Genomic DNA, 22,647 nt, shown 5'->3' on the forward strand with positions numbered 1-22,647 from the left:
TGCCAGTCATCAAAATATATTATGGCTGAGTCAACAGAGAAGCCTTTATTGAGCTTTAAGGTTACCACAACTGGTTGTAATTTACTACCACAGCCGTTTCTATGTAAACAACATACTGCAACGCCTGTTTTCCTCTCACCGAATTGACAGATACAGTCCATGCATCTGTAACAGTTTTCGTTCTTTATGTTAAAGTGAGCAAGAAAAATGTGTTGAGACAAGTCTGTCATTCTCATTATCAATTAAATATGTCCCTTTGGTGACAGACCCTTGGAAAGTGAAGACATCTTGTGCAGTACGGTGTAGATCAGGCCCGCTTTGCCAGGATGATAAACAGTACTGGCAGGATTTCAAGTAAGAGTCTGCATTCATTTTCTATTTGACTAATGTGAAAGAAAATAGTTTTGACAGATAGAGCATAAATTCAATGATACTAAGTTCAACAGAATGTGTTAACCCAATAGCCAGTTCCAATTCTTGTCCCATCTTCGCCAAGCAAAACTACAATGTGTATTCTCAAGAAGTATCATAACGCTATGACATTCCTCTTGATGGGTCTCATGTGGGTAATAAAATAGGGGAAAAAAACATGAATTACAAGAAGCTCCTTCTGCTGTTCCCTAGTAGGAAACTGTCAAGGCTTCATAGTGCTATGTATTTGTACACAAATATAGAACCAAAAGCAGCACCTTCTCAACCCGCTCAGGATTTCAGTGAGTGTCTTCACTCGTTTCAGCATGCTGTCCAGCTTGTGCGGCTCCTCTTTCAGGAACTTGACAGCCTCCACTTCCACACGCAATACAGCCCGCATCTTATTCTGCAGTGTGGGGAACTCTCCTGTGGAAGGACGGTAGACAGATGCGCCTTGTCAGCAAGCTTGGACTGTACAGGCCGGAGCAAGTACCCGTGAATTACAGCCGGAGATACAGCTTGGAAACAGATCGAACAAGGAATGGAAACAAGTGCTGAAAACAATGTCTATCAAGTTTTTTCCTACAACTAAGACTTATAAAGTTAGTTGGCCTATTCAAACTACTCTGTCATAGAAACCCTGCATCATAGAACCATAGCGTTTGGTAGATATACAAATGGGACCCTGAGGGATGAGCCATCTGACAATTTTCCATGTAATACTCAACCGTTCCATTGCAGCTGTGTGCCTTCCACACACGCAAGCCAAATGGTACTCACATTGGGCTGCCCTCCAAGGGGATGTGTCCCACTTGAATGTGGAGCAATGAAACTTGGTACAAATACACGTGAACAGTTTGCACAACACAACTGTCTGAATAGACCCAATTCAGGTATTTTTACCAATGTCCAAAATACAGTTTGAGGATGAATATCCATAAGGCAAATACAAATTATATATATATATATATATATATATATATATATATATATATATATATATATATATACACATTTTAAGAACATAAATATATCACAGACTGATGCATATCACACAGAGAATACAGCAAACAGAGGTTAAAAAAAAACACATACATTTAAAAGCTTTGAAAAGTAACAGAAAATCATCTTGTTACACCTTTTGCACACAATAATAATTTTAAATGTTATTTTGAAGAGGAATGTTTTTAAGAGGTACCCAAACTTAATTTGATGAAAAGGTTTATTTTGCAGACAGACAGTACTACAGTTTAAGGTTTAATCAAAGGAGGCGTAAAAGATGAAGCAACTTTTTGTAAAAAGCCCTATTGGAATATTGAAGTCCCCTAACCTAAAAAAAGGTCTAAAACTGTATACTTAGGTTATGGGCACAAACTTGTATTTATCAATATGGATTTGCAAAAATATAGTCAGTCAATTTACCTTTGAGTCCTGCCAAAGATTCCCCCACTTTTCGCAGGCTAACTGCCCCTTCTTCTACATCCTTTAGAGTGACGGCTCTGTGAACGGTAATTGAGCTCGAGTCTTTCTTCAGCGAATCCACATACCTCTCCAGGTCACTAAATGGAAAAAGGCAATTAGAAACAACTTAAATCAAATCCAGATCAAATTTAAAAGAAATATAGCCCTGCTGAAATGTTTGATAAACAGAGAAAGCAATGTATAGTGCATTACTTGTTGTACCACTATAGAGTGCTGGTTGCTTGTAAGATACCAGTGCAATGATAAATGAAAAATTAAATCTTATATATATACAATGAAATGCATATTATATGTAGTATCTGAAACATACTATAGTATGAAATTAAGAACATGCTGCAGGGAACCAGTGAAAACACTAGGGGGCAGTATGAGTTCATCTGACAATAAATATCTTTAATCTGGAGAAAGCCATATCTAAAATGAAAACTGCAAATCAAACGTATGGCAAAAGTGAATTTGAAAATATATTTTATTCAGTGTTGATTAACTGTGAACTAATACAAAAAAGCATTCTACCACAAAATAACAAACAGAAACAAACCTACACAGAAATAGCTTGTAATGGCTAGGCTAACCCCATGTAAAGAGAATGCTCTGGCGTTGACTCATTCACATATCTGGCGATTATATGACACTATGGTTTGAGAATTGCTGAAGCATAAGGCCAAACTCAGGCTAGGGAAAGTATCCCAGCCGTCTCTGAAAGCTCGCAGTTTCTCTTCCCTCTCCCTGGCAGAAAGCTCAGATTCTGAGCTCCTCTGCCCAGAAAGGATCCTGCTTTTTCTCCTCTCTAATTCTGCACAGCAGGCATCTCTCCACAGCCTACAGTGAGGAACAGAAGCTTCCCACAGGGAGTAGGGAACATTTATTTCATTTCAAACCGATTCAATGAGTGAAAACAGGCCGAATGACTGTGCTGTATCCATAAAGGTAAACGATGCCAAAGCTCTCGCTGACATGGGAGCGTATTGTTTCATGAGTCCTGGCTTAGATGTTCAGCACGGGCCTTCTGTCCAGACCTTCAATGTCTTGGCATCTGCACTGCACTACTCTCAGCTCCCTTTTCTTTAGATAAGTTGGGTACATTGTTAGCCACAATTGTTTTGACCTTGTTTTTGAAATTGTTATGGGGGAGTAAATTGAAAACAACAGGTGTTATGTCAGATAACAAATAAAAGTACAACCAAATGGTATCGAAAATAAACAGACAAGATGTCTCCAAAATGTTTTCCAGAGCAGTAAAACTACCTTTGTTCGTTGGTAATGTTATTGAACGAATCCCCAACTCTTGCAAGGGTTTGGAACTGGCTCCAGATGTTTTGGGTTGCTATACTCTTCCTCAGAAAGTAAATGAGCACATTTGCATACGACCTGGAATGAGTGTTTAACTGTCTGTCTATGTGCCATTTCAAACCTTTCAGAGTCGAGGGACAAAAATACATAAAAAAGGAAAAAGAATATTCAAGGCAGGTTTTGCGCAATTCCACCTTATCTGAAGGCTAAACATGGTGTCACTGGGAAAATGCCAAACTGAAGGGCACACGATGACAGAATGAAAACAGGTTGGACTTGTACAGAGGTGAGAAAACAAGCCAACATTTCAGTTCAAGCTCGTTCACATAGTAAGGCCCTGCAAAACTGCTTCTCACTGCTACTGGTGATATGAGGTATAACCAAATTGGTCAAGTCATGTGTAGCAGAGTACACAAGGGATCTTGTGAAAAACACACTTTCCTTTTGAAGTTAAATAATTTCAGCACAGTTTTTCCCCTTTCTGCTTTTGAAATGATTACTCTTAAATATACTCAGCCTAAACCATGTTCTATATAGAACTTCATAATGCACTGTAATTTAACACTAAGAAATTCAATAAAATGCTACTGTTTCCAACACAAACCATGGAGTTGTGAGGAAAGTTACAGGTAGGTCTGCGTCACTGGTGGGGGGTATCCCACACTTGGCCTGACTGGTGTTTAATTAAGGCTTCAGGGCCCAAAAAAGGTTGGCTCAGCAGGCTACATTCGGCCCTCAGAGCCAAACCACAGACAATGGCCCGGTTTATAAGGTGCGGTTTTGTTAGTGCCACATTCCTTCAGATAAGGCACCAAACCAAAGACTAACTGGCTTCATTAACATTCTTTTGAACAGGAGCTGTAAAGCTGTAAATGTTTTGGCGAAATACCAGCAAAAGCCCTGGCTGGGTTAATTCCCCCCTGCTCTGACTAATTCTCCAAAAGCAAGTCTATTGTGTTCAAGATGTTTATCTATGTAAATGTTTATCACTGTCAATGTGAAGCGCAGTTTGACCTAGCTTGTTAAACAAAGGCATTAATAGGTATTAATGATCTTACTCTCGGCAGAATGTGGGAGGCTGTTGTTCCGGAAAGCCATGCGGACTGGATTAAGTGATCTTTCATCTGCCTTTGCTAATTCTGTAACAGTTCTGTGCAGCTTGTTTAAAATACTGCATCAATCAGACAGGAAGTGAGGAAAGAGGAAACTCGAGCCCTGTGCTGGCTTCCTGATGCCGGCTTCCTGTTAAGTTTCAGATTCCTGTTAAAACTCATATAATGTCAATAAATAGTGGAGCTCCTTCCAAGCTTAACAACAGTTAAGACAGAGGGCCCTGGCTCCTTCTCTACTTCCAGAGCTTTCGATTTTTTGAAAGTGTTGTAATTATTGTTCACTGATCTCCCAGCTAACCAGTTCCTCTGAACCCAGGACAACCAATGTTTTGCTCTGTTTTGCTTCATTGCTTCAGAGGGCACATGAGCATCCCTTTCTTTTCTCTTTACTCTGAACGCACTCAACACATTATGGGCGGTGAGTAGCGGGGGTGACTGGGAATGGCAGAGGACTCTTACCAGAGCTTCATGAGGATCTTCTCCTCCATTGCCAGGTATTTCTGCCGCTCCTCTTCCACCATCACTCTCTGCCTCTGCACCGGGTCCTCCAGTCTCCGCACCGTCTCCGCCACCTTACCACTGATCTCCTGCTCCGCCCTCTTCAGCATCAGCCTCAGCGCCTCCTGGTTCTGCAGCTGCCGCACAAACACCAGATCCTGTGTCAGCAACTGGGCAGAGACTCCCCTGTAGGGCAGTGTGCCCCCTACACCCCACAGCACTCTTCTCATTTGTATGGCAATGGGACTTCATTTCAATTTTCAATTAAGTACGAAATATACATAACTTAGATGAAAGAACCCTGTACTATCAAAACAAAGTTGGCATGATTTGAAAGCAAATAGTTATACATTTGACTTTTCTTAATCCAATCAGCATTTTGCTTCTATTTCTATACAATTACTCTCCATTGTTAGTATCACTGACTTCACTAGAGGACTCTTAGTGCCCTTATTTAGATTACCCATCATTCACCGCCATCCAGAAATATCTGTAAAGTAACACCATTTAAAAACACATCTAATTATTCATAAAAATGTAAGTCATGGTCGTCTCTCAATCTATTTTACAGAAGCAGGGAGCTAAATATTTAAGAAATGATGCATTGCCAATGCCACTTTTCCTGAATATAATTAGTGCCACTTGGTTAAAATGCAAGGTAATTAGTATTCTACTGTCAAAAAGGAGTGGTCAAAACAATTGAATTGTCACTGTGAAAAAATGAATTCAGCCAGCTGGCAATCCAATTATTATATTCATAGAGAAAGAAACCAAATAGCTGAAAGGAAGCATAATTTAATATACAAACAGAAAACCATTTTTAGTTTGAATTATAAATACATCTGCATTTTGAGAAAAGAAACATCACTGCAGGCAATCTGTCTGGTTTAATTACCACTGTTCCTAATTAAGTAACTCTGGGATCCAGTACATTTCATGCAGAAGTTTCTCAGCACATAATAAAATTGATGCTGTTAAATTTTCAACAGTCCTAATAACATTCTGCTGCCAAACACACAGTGAGGAAGTTAGCACAATAAATCACTGGTGACAGTAAAAATTCTGAAATACCCACTCAAGTTCACCCAGTTTCTAAGTGATATTTTAAAATGCGTAGCACGTTGCAATATATACAGTTCTGTGGCATAATGGAAATTGACTGCATTGATTTTGAGCCCATATTAGGAAAAAATAAATATTAAATTATGATAAATGTGAGAAAAGAAGATAAAAGCAGCATAGACTGATGAACCAGCTGACCTACAGCTGTCTCACTATGTGCTTGCATTCAGCACAATTTTACACTGTATTTAGATTTCAGTCCAGATGCTTTATTCTGGCTGTCGGATTTTATATTGTGGATTTGTTTATTTTGCCACCATGGTCCTGGATTCTTACAAGGCTTTATACACATTTTTTTCCAGTGACTTCAGTCGGCTAATTTAGAGTAATACATGCAAAATACCAAAATAAGCTTTAAGGGAGAAATTCTTCATGGATTTACCCTCTGGGAGGAACAAAATGAGACTGAGAATCTGCCAGGCAGGAAAAAAAACACACTTTTGATGAATGCTATAATAAAGAAGTTAAATAGTAAGACGCCGATACCTGCAGCTGTCTCATTTGGTGGAGCTGCAGCCGGAGGTCAGAGACATTCCTTCTGAAATTGATCAGATTCACTTGAACTGGCGTGGGGCTGCTGGGGGGGGGGAGCGTGTTCACTGCCGAGGTCTCGACAGTCACCACTGTGCTCTTCACTGCTGGAGTACTAGAAACAACTACATCAAAAAACACAACAAAGAAATATGGATTGAAGTCGGAATAAAAATTGAGTGATAAGAGGTCATTTTGCTCAGATTTACTTGGGGTATACTGCAAAACGAGGTGTAGAAATTGATTCCCCATTGGGCTGGCTGCATTACTGTGGAAAGACTGTTTCACACTTGCACGGCTGCAACCTGATGCCTGATCTGCTACTGCTCTGAATAAAAGAAAAGCTACTCATGCATGTTAGGAGAAGTCTGTTAGCAGCTGCAACAAACATTGCAATATTTAACCCCATGGATATTCAGTAAAGGTGCAATACAGTACATTATATCACATTTTCCCTGACACCCAATTCCCCCGACAAACTATATAAAATGAGTCAATATATAATAAAATAAAATCCCCACACCCTTAGAAAACTCTGTAGGTTTCTTTTTTGACAGCATTGGATGCTGTGCAAAATAACTCAGAAACTACAGTCTGAGATGCTAACAACTGGACCTGACCTAATATGTTTTATAATAATGATGCTCACATGCAGACGATTCTCCGAGGCAGTTTAATAAAGCAGGCTGCCAGTATTCAAAATTAAAACCGAGTCAGCATTACTGAGTTACATTGAAGAATGGAGCGATTTACCTGTGGAGTCAATTCTTTATATGAACATGCATTTTGGGGGGTCTAACAATGAATGATTAAAGGTCTGCACAACAGCCCTTAAAGTAGATAGAAGAGTGCATGTACTTTTCCTGTTAAGATTTGTATATATAGTTTATTACAAATTCTCTGATCTTCTCTTCATTTCTGCTCAAAATACTTTTTGGTAGGAAAGCAAACTGTGTCACACAAAATACCTTCTGGATGGTAAAGTATGACATGAAACTAAACAAGAAAAAACAACAACTGAGAAGCCATAAAAATGATAGGACCCAGACATCGATCAGGAATCCATATTTTGGCTAGAAATACAATTCTAAGCAGTATAATTTTAAAGAACTAGACACAAACAGTAAACTTATACTTAATTGAAAGTTGCCCTGATAAGGGGGCATCTGCAAAGAAACAATATACTCAAAGACATGAATCACAAACAAATTATTATTTTGGCCATATTCCATAAAGATAAAAGATTTGCCATAAACTATCCATAGTAGTTAATTGTGCCCAGATGGCAGTCTTGAAAATGAAATGCACTGCCCTTACAGATCACCCAATACAAAGTCTCTTACACAGACAGTTGTGTAATTCCGAATGGCTTATGACACCGATTACAGCTGTACATGGCAAACAATTTCCTGTGTAAATGAAGATCTGAATGACCGTAATCCAAATGTTACTCAACTTTGTTTTTCGCATGCTAATCCATCTCCTACACAAAAAGAATAATTTGAGTCTCTTTCCTTTTTCTTTTTTTTAGTGACAGCTCAGCAGGACAGTAACGTGAAAATGAGATGCACACCAACCATCTCGAATGCTAACCTCGGAAAGGTGCTGCAGCACGAGGACTGTATGAAATGACTACTAATGATTCTGAGAGGATGGTGTTTCTTGTGCACTGAAAGGTGTCTGAGTGCCTTATTATGTGCATGGTGCTATGATTGAAGGTTGCTTCTGATCCACTACTTAATGAGACATTGCCACACAAAGCTAGGGTTAATAAAACACACTCAGCTGAAAATCCCTTCAAAATCACAGCCGATGAAACATTCTTTTCACTCGTTTTGTCAAGCATTTAGAAAAAACACAATTTTATGCAATTAGTGGAAAATCAGTCATGAGAAACCTTGGAAGGCTATTCAAGTTATTTTTAGACAGCAAAGGGAAACATCAGTTTGTGTTTTTTTCCTTTTTCCCCTTGATGTTTGACATCACATAAAGAGTAGGAATGCATCCACAAGAAAGTGGGCATTCACATAGTTGTCTGAATTAAATCACATAGTGACAATAGTAACGTTTCCATCTGCTGATTTATGGACATTTTATCAACACTTCCCATGTATTGTAAAGTTAATGTAGAGTAGAGTTAATGAGTCGGCAGTGACAGTTGTACACTTGTTCTTCAACACGTTTTTCACACAGAAGGCACTTTTTAATTAAACCGAAAAATATATGAAGTTATCAAAACAAGTTCTCACCTCCACCATGAGTGCTGTGGACTGGAGGAGAGGCAGTCTTCACATTTTTCTCACTAAAATGAAATTAAAGAAACACATCAGTTATGCTTCATCACACACTGGCTCAAGATGGAAGACGTCTCACTTCAAGATGCTTCAAGATGTCCTTTAACAGGGGCTTACCTAAGCGTTAAACACCGTAATCTTTTTCCAGACAGGTACAGTTTTAAGAAATAATTACTAACATAGGAAAATAGTTTGTAACAGACACATACATATGAAAACGACAGTGCTGTACACCAAGCTGCTCCACAATGTCATTCTGTATTGAAAAAGGGTAACCCCTGAAGCCCTGCAGACGGGACAATTCAAGCAACATTTTTTTTGTTTCCAATTTTTCAACGGTATTTGGAGGACACATCTTTGTTCACAGATCCACTTGGATTGTCACCTTGTACAAATCTTTACAGTTAATTTAAGAAATTTGTTCAAAGTTGTCAAGATGTTAACAATTAAGATTTTTTTTTTATATAAAGACATATTACTTTAATAGTGCCAGAAAAATAGGAAAAAAGAAAACGCTGCTTTTTTAGGCTACAGTACTTTAAATAGCTTGTGTGTCTCCGTTCCCCCTCTTAGGGCCAGACCAAACCAAAACTTTCACCTATCCATGAATCGCGAGATAAGTAGTAGAAAATGGCTTCTGACAAATTAAACTGCAATAGGGAACAGGTTTGTACTTTGTGATTTGCAGTGAGGTCAATGTTTTGATTTCGATGGCAGGAACAATTATAAATGAGCACAGACAAAAACAAAAACAACAAAAAGCGTTTGTGTAACAAGTAACCCTGTGCTCATATCTTCCCTCCCCCCATATATTGTTTGCAGATTCCATACTAGTTTTGTATGGTAGGTGGAGATGAAACAGAATAGCCAATTTATTGAATGTTATTATATTCCTCTCTGCCCTGAAGGTGAGCCATATCTTGTGATACTCAATCTCATACTCTTCGGTTCTCGCTTACCTGGAAGCCTCCTTGGCACCGCTTGCATTTGGCCCCTTTAAAAGTGCACTCTGAACAAGTCCTGTCAAACTGGCAAGTTGCTGCTCCATGGCCTTCATTCGCTCTCTACAGAAAACATTCAAACAATCTTTAATATGGCTCAGTGATATCCAACATTAATGTATGATGAACTGCAACAAGGGCTTTCTTCAGAAATGGTTTAGATACCCAAACTATACTTCCTATAACAAATATATATATATATATAAATATAAAGATACAAAGCACTTTTCAACTATAAGTGCCAATTTATGCATCCATTGACAAGTTATAAATCAATAACCAGCATTCTTCTGTTTTCCCGATTCTTTGCTAATCAATCATTTTACTCTGACATTCTTTTTGCCAATAGGATTAAAAAAAAAAAAAAAAGTGAAAATTCTCAATCCACCTGTATTGCTTTAACAACTTTATCTCATCCCAACTCCTTAAGTTAATCAGCAGTTTATCAGCTTTTCTCTTATCTTGTTTTATTTTAATGCAGAACGCCTTTGAAAATCTGCCAAATCTGCTCCCTGCTCTATTTTGTGTCAAAAGAGTTTGTTCCCCCTTTTACATCCCAGACATAAACAAACCTCATCTATCAGCTAACAACATTTACAGACAGAAAGTGTTAAATTCACTCAGAAGTCTGCAGCCAAAAAGTAAACATCTCCAAGTACGATTTATATATATATATATATATATATATATATATATATATATATATATATATATATATATATATATATATATATATATATATATATTGGTTTGTTTGTTCTAATTCCAACAGCATCTCAAAGCACCAGTCACTGTAGTTTGTAAAAATGTCACAGCGGTTTAAAAGCTATCCTGCTATTGAAAACAGATTGAACAAAATAATAATGCTGTCAAGGGATTAACAAAACTATGCCATCCAAACACTATTAATGTAACAAGCACAGTGTCAACTCAAACATAATGATTTGAACCTCTTACTTCAAATTGTGAACAACTTATTATTTTCCTCCTGGTAGAAAGTGGATTTACAAATAGTGTCATCACTTCTTACATCTGACTCCACAGGTTTCAAAGGCAATGACACTATTGAAAACAACGGGTTTCTACCAAAATGCTATTCTGTGTTTCTTACATCATAAACACCCACATTCACAAGATTCAGGAATATCGTGGTCTAGTGTTCTTTGAAATTACTATGAATCTGGAGGTTCAAATGAAACATCAGGTTTAAAATGTCAGTGAAATTGCTATAAGGCTAATGCTGCTGTCAGGACCTTGCGTCATCTTCCAAAACGTGATTTGGAAACTTAGATAAGCACACTGAAACATGCCTTGCAAAGAAGTTTTCACATTTTGTACAATTTTCCTGGCTAATAGATTAATTCTTCTGGTCAAGGTCAGACTATACCAGAGGGTTCTGTCAGTAAACTGTCCAACAACATCAAGTCCCTTTTCTACAATGTAGCATTCCTGCTTGATGTATCATGCTGTCATAATATCATGTTAATTTGCCATTTGTTTCTGGCTTATTAGTTTATCTATATTACCTAAAAGCATTAGTTTCTGCTCAAGACTCTTTCCTTCCCTGGGGAATTCTCTCCCTGCAGAATCAATCCGACACTCCTGATACCGCTTATACTTTGTGAATTTAGTTCTTCTAATTCTGTGTGAACATCCTCAAGTCACGGAACATCCTGCCCCAAGTTAAATTCCATCTGTACCCTCCAGATCACATCTCCAACAAAATAAATGATCAATTTGTTCTGATTTTATTCTTACAGGGTTTATTCTCTGGTACACTTCCTTAAAAGAGTCAGTCCACCCCGAGGATTTAAGACTTGATCAAAATAAGAATGCTACCAAATTATGAGAAACACCTCTGTTGTCCACTGTAACTCGCTGAAACAAACTCAAACTGTGCATTTTCCAGTACAAAGCAACAACTAAAGTAAATAAATCAGAAAACAAGATCATAGCCTTATTAAATATAGAATAACTGAAGCATTAAGTGAATCAAGACAGCTTGCCAGTGTAGAGAGCAGTCTGAGTCAGGGCACAAGTTTCTGATCAGAAGGGCTGTGCTGCATTGCTGGAGTATTAAAGCAAGCAGCTGCACGATGTGTCAATGACAGGACAGATTCATATTCAAGAATTTCAAGGATGGCTTTAAATTCCTCAGAAAGCAGAACCAAAGAGTAATATATCGTATTGATTTGTTTACAAATTTGTAATTTGTTTCTGTTTTATTGTACTAATTAGACTACAATCATCTATAATAGTCATAACATAAAAAGTATTGGGTTTGTAACAATAGTGATCTGTAGCCCCTCATCAGGGCCATCTGCAACAGGTAAAGTAACAATTACGCAAGCAAAATGGGGAGTTTGCCTAAACTGCGGCTACTTTTAAAACATTCAACTGTGGGTTATTAGCAAACTCGTGGAATAATGAAAATCTCATGATGGACTTTTAATCATCCTCAAATAACTTTATGTTCAGAGGGTGATCCGTTTGCACAGCTGATGAAAAGGAACTTATATTGCTTCTTGTAAAAACATTGTTATGGATGTATTAAGTTTTAGTTATGCTTCCCTGAGCCTTGGCTCTTTCCTTGTAACGCAGACCTGTTATTGAAACTTCAAAGAGACCAGCGGGTTTTGAGAGAGGACAGACCACAGAATCTGACATGGGCTTCTTGAAGAAATGTCTTTTCCTCATGGTTTAATTAGCAGCAATGAAACCTTTTTTTAAGGACAACACAGTTCAGTCATTGTTTTCATATGATCTGAAAATACAATTAGACCATCTTAACTGGAGTACAGCAGGGAGAATATAGCACAGGAGCGGGTGGCTTTTGACTAAAATCAAGAGAATATGTATTGGTACTTCTTACCTGCAATGCTCACTTTCAGTAAATTACAGCTCTTTGGTATATGTATATATATTTGAAATTCCAATTAGAGGGCAGGACATTAAAGGGGTCTGACTTGAAAAGCTGTCTCGGATTTTGGCCTGTCGCTAATTAAAAAACCTCATCATTTTAATTGGTATCAGCGCAGTGCCAGCACTTTTCAACTTTCCTTGTTCTTGTTAGAAATAAACATGTGAAAGGACTGTTTGTACAGGTGGTCTTGGTAAAACCTCAAATCCGTTTGATTCCCTGCCCCTGCTTTCTTGTGTCTGAGAATTAATTCATCCACCATTGTTCAGAAGTACTTGTCATACCTCCTGTCAATATTTTCTTTGCCGTTCACGAGAGCTTGACTGATCTAAGCCCCTCTTGATATAAAAGCCAATAAAACAACCTTCGATTTTAGAGCTGGGATATATTTCTAATACCGTTTCCTGTAAATATTTGCTCTGCCCTTGAGTCAAATATCGCACCAGAGTTTAAAATAACATTCAAAAAGGCTGGGTTGATAAAGACAAAAAAAAGTGTGGCAAAATGGGCACACTGCAGAAAGACAAATGATGCTATTATGTACAAGAATTGGAATTTGGTGGAAGGGGGGAGGAAAGGAGCTTTACAACACTTGATGCCTATTTTGGCGGCCACAGAGATTTGAAATCCTTTTGAAGGTTATCCCAGAGATAACCCACTTTATTGAGTTGGGGACAGTTTTACAGTTGAATGAGCACAGGCACAGGAGATAAAGTAACTTGCCTCCAGGGTGTCACTAAATCTGAGGCTGAGCTGGGATTAAAAATACAGAACTGTAAGTGCATAACAATAGACAACCTTGAGAATTACGTATTTTCATCGAACCAATCACTGGCCTTTTCTCTTCGTCTTTCTCACAAGTGGAACCTATCAGCGAGCTTACCTGGTCTGAGGGTCATTCGGTGATGCAGGCAGGCCATGTCCCGGGACTGACTTATCCCCGTGTCCTAATGGGACGTCAGGAATGACAGGTGAGGCCATGTTGCTCCGTGTCTTGGTTACGGTTTCCAAAGCCACTGAATTGCCAGCGTCCTTCTTAAAGGAGAGACGGACGGGAGAAGACCTCTCAAGCTGAACAGTCTGAGGAGGCACGTGTGGTGCCTGCCCAGTGTGGATATCTATCAACCTCACGTCCCCCCCCATTCTGTGGGGGGAAGGCGGTGGCGTTTTTGAACCCAAAGTTGGCAAATGGCTGTCGCCATATTTCCTGGACTTCTGTCTGTACAGGGTCTGATGCTCCATCATCTCTGTTGTCATAGTAGCGGTGGCATACGAGCCGGCTGCTCTGGAGCCGCGAGCATAGCCCATGCTGTGGTCCACCATGTCCCCCGGGTGGCCGCTGTGGGAAGACGCAATGCTCAGACGGGCCTCGTGAAGCATGTAGGGGTCTGCATAGAGGCCTTCGCTCCGCAAAAGAGCCACGTTCTTATTGCCCAGGTCTTCATCGGGTTTGACGTCTCTCCTCTCTAGGATGGCACTTGGGCAGGGGGAGATCGATCTGGAGGGAGGGACGCTAGGCAGGCGGTCCCGAGGGATCGTGGCACTTCCTGCCATGACCATAGCACGAGGCCCGTAGGGGATCCTGGAGGGCGACGGTGGCATCGAGTGAGCGTTGGGAGGAGGAATCGGGCTCTGAATGGCATGCGGAGGTGGAGGGCCCATAGCTTGACGCATAGTGTGTTGTCCCTCCCTGGTAGCGTACAGTATTTCCCTGTGCATCTGTAATTAAGAAAAACACACACAAACAAAAAACATATTTATTATCTATGATTGGACACCAGAAGAAAAATTACCTTTTGGGATTGTTGACTCAAAACATACTTCAGGCAGCGTCCCCTCAAACTGTTAGAGGCACATTGTTCCCTGTTTCTGGAGGCAATTCCTGTTTTGTATGTCCCCTGTGTTTTTGTGGCCAAGTTGCTATAAACAAATCTTGCCATTTCTTCTACCATGAATGTTTATTTTAAACCACAGGTTTGGAGGGAATGCAGCAGCTTCAGCAGGCTTTGAATTACCTGGAGTTGCATTTAGGTTACCTAGACTGAAAACATTTGAGGAAAATTTGCCTATAAGCAGTTTTCCCCCCTCTTGTATTAAAAACATGTGTCTTAATTGATTCCTAAAACTATATTTGATCTGAAAACAAGATGTGCATGAAGGGTCACAGAACAGTTATATTGTTAAAGAAATCCAATAGTTACAAAGTGTTTCTTTCTTTCTGTTTACCCAGGGTCTTGAACATATGTATTCTATCGTTTCCTTACTGACAGATCTGTTCAATTCATACTGACTTAGGTGCAGCCTTTAAAAACATTTTCTGTCACTTACAACCATAAAACCTATCGAAGCCTTATTTAAGACCACCTATAATTTACAGGTAAAAACCATTACAATCTGTAACACTGTTGTGATCATTCACCAGAAGAAAATTACACTCCCATAACCGAGCTGTCACAGAGGATGCATTATCAAGTGCTCACAAAGAGCCATTCAAGAGCCGAGGTTACGCAGCATCTGCCTGCATTCATTGAATAAGATATGGGAATTTGTTGTTATATCCTGTCATTTTATTTTTAGATTAGATACTTTAATGGCTTTACTGACTCTGAAGAACAAAAACCCATCCTTGCAAAAGACTAATGACTCTTCCTCCTTCGCAATATTTTATGGCTTCGTCATTGTAATTTAGCTAAACGTATTTCTAATTAGGCTAGAAATAGCAGTGCAGACAGCAGCGCAGACAGCAGTGCATTTTCCCTACTAAGAGGGTCTTACTAAAGATACTATATGCTAGAACAATCTTACATGAAAATGCTTGATTGTCTGCACAAGATTCACAGCTGGAGAAATGTGTGAACCATGATCATAAAACTGTGACCGTGAGTTTTGAAATCAAAACAGTAGAAATGAACACATGGATTTCAGTAAGTGCGTACATAAAATGTACAAAGCCTGCAACCAGTGAATCACTTCATAAAAGGCCAGACTTCTGTTTCCATTTACCGAGTTTTAGTGACTTCAATAGACTGCAGAGCACTGAGAATGATTGGCAGAAATATGGAAAATAAATGTATTTGCATAAACTTTAGTCTGCTTCAAAGAAAACATGGAAGGAAGTACAACTTTACAGAATTATTTAAGAGAGCCCAGTATGCTATTATTGAGATGCAAACCAAGATGCATTTTCCTCCCCAACCACAGGTACAAAATATTTAACAGGGCTTTTGTTTCGGATCTTTCTTTGAAATCATTATTTACATTTTGATAAAAATGTGAAATGATGCCACAGTACAGACAATGACCTCATTTTATCCCCTGCCCCCCACCTCCCAAAAGAAGATTTGGCAAGATTAGTGAAAGCCTTGGGACAGGTGGCTCCAAGGTTAGGATTACATTTGGTTTCAAGGCTTGTTTAGACTTTTAAAAGAGAATTTCATTTATAGTACTTCAGCTCAGGGGCACCGTAGAAAAAAGAAAACATCAAATTTGTTTCCACAACACTAAAATGCAGCATGAAGAGTTTGACCTAATAGCAATGTAGGTGTACATGTTAATTGGCATATCTGGAGTGGTGAGACAGAAAAACATATGTCAAGGAATATATAGGCTACACCCTCTCGTAAAGTGCACAACAAAAAACTCTCTCACAATGTTCATGTTAAAAGTGCATAATTTTCCAGTGGATGGACAATCTTGTCCGAGACTAATATGTTTACAGATCAATAATGAGTTCATCACAGCATTGCTTAAGGGTTTTAAAAAAAATGCACAAAGTAATTCATTATGGTCCATCCTTATCACAGGAACATTTGTTTATGGTACATCTCATACACTATACATATTTTAGATGAGAGCATTCTTTTTATACATTTACACAAGTTCAAAAAGTATTTACACACCAATATTTAAACATTGTGCTAAAGTCCTTTTCTAAATGTTCTTCTTCTTCTATGTTTTTTTTTTCCAAACTAAAAATAATGTGCACGTAAGAGAGGGTGTGATTGTGGATTGTATTTGTATGTGCCGGGGGCAAGACTAGAGCAAAACAAGAAAAGTGGAAAACAAAGCTGCTATATCAGTGTTCAACAACTTCATCCAGTTCAGAAATAAACAGAAACCCAAGCCAGATCTGCAGGATCTCATGTCTGGATCCAGAGAAACAAAACACACAATTCACAGGTATCAGATGTTGCAGATACGCTGTCTGTATCTGATAGCGCTACAGGTAGAATGGAAGCAGGCCCTCATCGTCCAAAAATAACATTAATTTCGAGTGTCCTAAGGGTTTGATAAATAATCCAAAAAACTCTGGTAGTAAAAGGCATTAATGAAATTCCATATATTTTAATGTAATTTACATGATGTGCAACTTTATTTTAGCAGTAAACAAAATGAAACTTAAACCACTATTTATGTTGCTCACAATAAAATGCTACAGTAACACTGATGGCAAATATATTTGTTTCCTATTAGCTAAGCTAAATTCTTACATTTATTGCCCAGGGTTCCAGTAGTGATAGTTGATCTTCTGCAACAAATCTGCAGTGAACGCTCTCAGGAAATAGGCAGCAGCAGTATTGAATATCCTAGCTTGTGAAATGCCTCACATAACTTCCCTTTGCTATTCCTAGAACACCACGACAAACTCATTTAAGGAGTAGAGAGATATATTATTATACACATCCCAGATTTCAAATTAAACCTTTAGACTTTACAAAAATAAACTGTCATTGTCCAGGTGAGATCCATTAAACTGGAAGATTAAAAAGAAATAAATGGTGATGTATGCTTATGTTCATGTTACATTAACCACAGATAATTCACTTTTTTATTTTTTCCATTCTTTTACAATGTCAAGTTTTCCTTATGTGAAATCTCTCATGTTGGTATCACCCATAAATACAAAATGGAGTCACATACCGTGTGCTCATGGAATTTAATTATTATAAACAGCTGTAGTTTGTCAAGCAATGAGAGTCTTTCATCTTCAACAAGTCCAAACTGCTGTAAAACACTATCAAAATACACCATACCTGAACTATGTATTGTGTCAATTTACAGTACTATTACCTTAAAAGGTAGAACTGGGAAGGCATATTTAGGTTGTTGGAAAAAAGATTTAAAGAGCACAACCATACCACAGGGGCATCTGTTTTACATTTAGTGGATTTGGGTTTTGAAGACTAATCACATACCTACATTCCAGTTTAAATCACATTAGGCTGACAGCATGTTTTTCCTGAGTGGATCTCATAAAGCTTACCAAATCCACATACGATACGGAAGACTGAATGTTACTTGTTCTCTCAAATGGCATAGAATATGGTGCTGTTGTTTTTATATTAAACAAATAAGTTCTTAATTGGTGTAATTCATTAATTAAAGTACAGAAGAGTGCTTAATTTAGCGCACACCACTTTGTCACACCCACCACTCCAGAGCTATAGCAGTCGTGGGTGCTGACCGGCCAGCCGTGTGGAGGGAGTAGGTGGACTGGCGTGACATCAAGCCCAGCCCACCTGGCAACTCCATGGGATGTGCGTTTGGCCGAGTGGATTGAGAAATTGAAGGCCAGTTGCTGATCCAAGCTATGATTAGAGAATGTTTTGGCTACTTGTATGAGTGTGAACATTTTCATTTACTTTCAAATCTAATTTTATTGCAAGCTGCTGAACACATCAGTCATTTCATAAATCACTGCACAAAACGGACAGAAATAGTCTGCTAGCAGTATCAAGAAATTAACTAAACCATGATCCAACTGCTGTGTGACAACCATCAAGAAAAATCCAAGTTCTTGACAGAGTATAGAAAACCAAGAATAAACTCTGGCACAAAGACCAGCTCCTGAACGGGATGCGTCCATGAAAGAAGTTAAAGAGCTGTCTCATGAAAAAACTGGGACCTTCTCTCGATGCTGCCTTTTGCTGAAAGGGTCGAGTGGACGGAATACCATTTGTGTGGCAAGAGAGGTTGAAGAGTGTGAAGGGGGGCTCCAATCTAAAACAAATGATCTCAGTGGGAGAGTGCTGTGCTGAACATTACTGACTGTGGCGAGAGCTGATGCTGCCGGGCCTGGCCTGGGTAAGGAGGCCCAGAACAGAGCCTCAGTAAGGTCAGACCCTGGAGGGACTGCCCTGCATGGACTTCCTGACCTGGAGGCCACACTGGATCTCATTTTTGAGCTTGTTTGCCCCTTTAAACTGTATTTCCAGAACACGTACTGAAGCTGAAATGGACCGCAGTATGAGCCATGTAATGAAGCGACTGAGTCTGACAGCCTTGGACGTCTACAAACCAAAGTGCTGCAGCTCAGAGAAGAGCTCCTTGTTACTGATAAATCGGATTACATAAAACAAAAACCCAAAACCTGAAATTGGAGGCTCAGTCAATACAACTCTAATGAAATGTTTATCACAGTTTATGTACATAACAGTTTATATTTACACATTTGAATTCACCGAAGAAGTGGTTCATGAAAAAATAAATACAAAGAGACTGTTATACCCAGATAAAGGTTCTCTTTGGGGCTTTATGATCCAAATAAAGAGGACGGGGCGATAATTCACACCGTAATTGCGATAATGTCCTCTGCTCTAGAAGGCCTTCAACACTAACCTCCTCCTCATGCCATTACCACGAAGCTGTGATAAAGTAGTGCTCTTCGCCAAAGCCTGCAGTTCCATCTGTATTGTGTCAAAATTATTTTGCACCAATTATCCTCAACAAAATACACCCCCTTAAATCAAACACTGTGTCGGATAAATGAAGAAAAAAATCTGTTTGCCTTAAGTAATCAACTCTTGCAACAGACAAATGACCCTTGGGATCATAAATACTGATGATACTGAACCCCTTTCTATTAAGCAACACTGCGTGGGTCAACTTAATTGTGTGAGCTTGTGGTATTGCACAGCATTTTCATCACAAGGTCACCTCTGTAATTGCACCTGCTTCCTCTCACTGTCTCTAAAATATGTGCAGGATCCTTATATTAAGCCATTGCAGTAGTTCACAATTTAAATCCACAGAAAATGTTCAGAACCATGTCAATAAACACATGCAATACAAATGAGGCGGTTTCTGTGTGGGTGGTTCCCTTACAAATCCCTGCTACGCACAAAGGACATCATTCTTATACTGTATCTCATTGCCAGAAACCTTTGTCTTCCACAAACAAGCATGTTTAAACGGGTGCAAATCATTTGCTTTGTGCATGTCATTTCTCTGAGAAATCAAGTGTCTCAGTTTCAGCATTATAGAAGGTAATGATTAGAGAACTCCTTGTGTTTCAATTGATTGGAAAATTGGAAAAAAATATAAACTAAACAAAGAACAAAACACCAACTGTTTTGCAGACACCAAAATGTTCTAAACTGGGATTAAAAAAGAAAATACAAATAATTGAATTTATATATTCACTTGGTCTAAACTTGTGACTAATGTTGTATTTCACTGTGCAATCAGATGTAAGCTGCACAACAAACTCCTCAACTCCTCAAAGTTTGTATGTGATAGATAAACAGATAATTATCGCAAAAGGCTGTTACTAATGTACTTTTTAATGAAACTGTGCAATTTCCCCACTTTCACTGCCAAGTTGGTCAGGCTATATGTGGTAAGTTTTAAATTCCCATCTCCTTATGACTGAAAAGTAAAGGAATGTGTAGCAAATGACCTCAGGGTTTACTTTAAACACCTTGCACACATTTTCTGCACCATGAGAGGCTTATGAGATAAAAGTACTGTGGCATTACAGTCATCTGCTATGAGTTAGAATAGAAAGGGGCATAATATTGCAAGATCCCTTTGGTCTGACCAATACAAATAAATTCAAACCACATTTATGTTGTATCGACAGCAACTGGTGCTTCCAAAACAACACAACCTGTTCCTACACACCTACGCCCTGGCTCTCGGCTCAGTTAAGGATTTTTTTCTTCGTCACAGCATTTTTCATTTTCCAAAGTATAACTGAAACGGTGAGACACAAATGGCATCTGAAAAGCCCTTAGTGACTGAATCCCTGTGTTTGAACTTGAGATTATGGTTGATTACATTCTTTCTAAAAGGAACAGCCTAGCAAAGTATACACACATTAACCTCCTTTCACCTTAGCAACGCTGCAATTTAAGGAGTACACCAACTGCCATCATCCCATTAACTGTAGACCACTTCTACAGCATCAGTATAAATAATACTGTGTAGTTCCAAGTCACTACAGGGGGGCATATGTTTGGTGAATTGACAATGATAAAAAGTTGTATACCATTACTTCAATCAGGACCAGATAAAAGACTTAACTAAGAATCCTGTTCTAAAGACAGATGTACAATGTTATTTTCATTAAGGGCATTGGTTGCCTCCAGGTTGCTTTCACTTTCTTTCCAGACAGTGTTGTTAACACATACCCTAACAAAAAAAAACCATTAAATAAAACAATATATTACACATACTGCCTAAGAAAAACAAAAAATAGTCAAATGTATCATTTCCCCCTATTGGCTTCTACTCAGGGTATTACTTTAATATCTATTCTTACACAGTACCGTTGCATAATTTCTCACGCTGAATACCTCAGCAACATCACAAATAGCACGGTATTTGAAATCGCATGGTATTTTCAGCAAATCTTTGGGATATTTTATCACATGGTAAGCTCACATTTTCATTTAAAGTTTCAGCTATCTTTTTCTGGCAGTGGTGGTAGCACTTTTTAAGAGTCTTTTTAAGACTTTGCCAATCACCAAACTTCACCAACCACCACAACTATACAGAAGACATCTCATTTTTGTTAACTATATTTCAATTTCCAATTTTACTTTTAAATGTTCTTTAAATAAAACTAAGCAAGATTCATTTGAATTCTGATCTGCAGCAGGCCAAGAATACGGGACGCTGGGGAAGCCATAATAATGAAGCCCCTGGCAATAACAGACATCTTACTATTTGCCTGGAAACTCAATCTCCCTATCTGAGACTGGTGCATTTCCCTGCTGTCTTAGGGCAGCAAGCAATACATTAGGGACAGATTACCCTGATTAATAACATCAGTGCTAAGAGTCTTTGAACTCACAGGAATAACCTTGTCTGAACTTGCATACATTAAGTTTTTATTCATTTTTCTGGTTACACAAAATGCAATTTCCATAAGTTGCCAGCAGATATAGCTTATGAGATATTGCATATATTACTTTAATTTGCATGAATTACAATACCAGCATATGACAATAAAGTGCCTCTTCTTTACTTACCACAGTCAAAATAAAGAGCTTATCTCTTTTTATCCTCTTCAACCCTCACTCCTTAGTTTGATATATGTAAGAGAAACATTCAGTAGCAGTCTGGCCAGGTTTTCTTTTTTTAGAACCATAATTCATTCATCCCCAATAGATTCGATAATATTCATTGTTTAAGTCCAAAGGTTTAGACACACTTGACTATTATTTGAGTTCATTGATCTATTTTGTTTGTTCTGAGTTGTGCAGTCTAGGCGTGTGCTTAGGGCAACACCCACAAAAGGAATTTCAGTTTTGCCGCAGGACTAGACGGTTCTAAAATTCCCTATGGTAATCCTCCTCTGTAATGACTTTCGGTATAGGTACTGTGTCTGTGGTAGCCTCCACAAACACCTCCTCAGAACACTGCAAACAGCTCACTAATGTCAAGAGATGACACTGGAGTTGTGATCGTCCCTGTGAGCCACTTGAGACAAGCTTTCTTGTGTGGTGATGATGGTGTTATATACTTCCAATCATTCTCTGTGAAATAAATAGTGTCTGCTGTATTTCTGTTTCAAACCTTGTAAAGGACAAGTGTGTGTCACTTTATCCAGAACACAACAGAATACTTTCTTTGTTTGGGGAATTGAGCATCAGCAGCAATGTAGTGAAGGATATAAAAAATGTAATAACTTATTTGGCTGCAAAATAAATAAATAAATGTAATGCTTGTGGCTGACCTTATAACAAATTATACAAGTT

At 38.6% G+C, this 22,647-nt stretch overlaps 1 protein-coding gene across 14 annotated transcripts in view; it reads right to left on the reverse strand.

The window, feature by feature from the left end:
• kiaa1217 (KIAA1217 ortholog) overlaps positions 1-22,647 on the reverse strand; it is a 222,712-nt gene that overhangs the window by 13,506 nt on the left and 186,559 nt on the right. For 13 of the 14 annotated variants that reach the window (XM_066718324.1, XM_066718333.1, XM_066718316.1 and 10 more), the window contains 7 exons: positions 13,548-14,383; positions 9,703-9,807; positions 8,699-8,751; positions 6,405-6,574; positions 4,758-4,933; positions 1,834-1,970; positions 690-837 (listed from right to left, as the gene is read on the reverse strand). In XM_066718324.1, the coding sequence (XP_066574421.1) occupies positions 690-837; positions 1,834-1,970; positions 4,758-4,933; positions 6,405-6,574; positions 8,699-8,751; positions 9,703-9,807; positions 13,548-14,383 (1,625 nt within the window). The remainder of the gene's footprint in view (positions 1-689; positions 838-1,833; positions 1,971-4,757; positions 4,934-6,404; positions 6,575-8,698; positions 8,752-9,702; positions 9,808-13,547; positions 14,384-22,647) is intronic. The other variant, XM_066718300.1, reaches the window with a different exon arrangement.

The sequence above is a fragment of the Amia ocellicauda genome, chromosome 2, assembly GCF_036373705.1.
Source record: "Amia ocellicauda isolate fAmiCal2 chromosome 2, fAmiCal2.hap1, whole genome shotgun sequence".
NCBI classification, from domain to species: domain Eukaryota; kingdom Metazoa; phylum Chordata; class Actinopteri; order Amiiformes; family Amiidae; genus Amia; species Amia ocellicauda.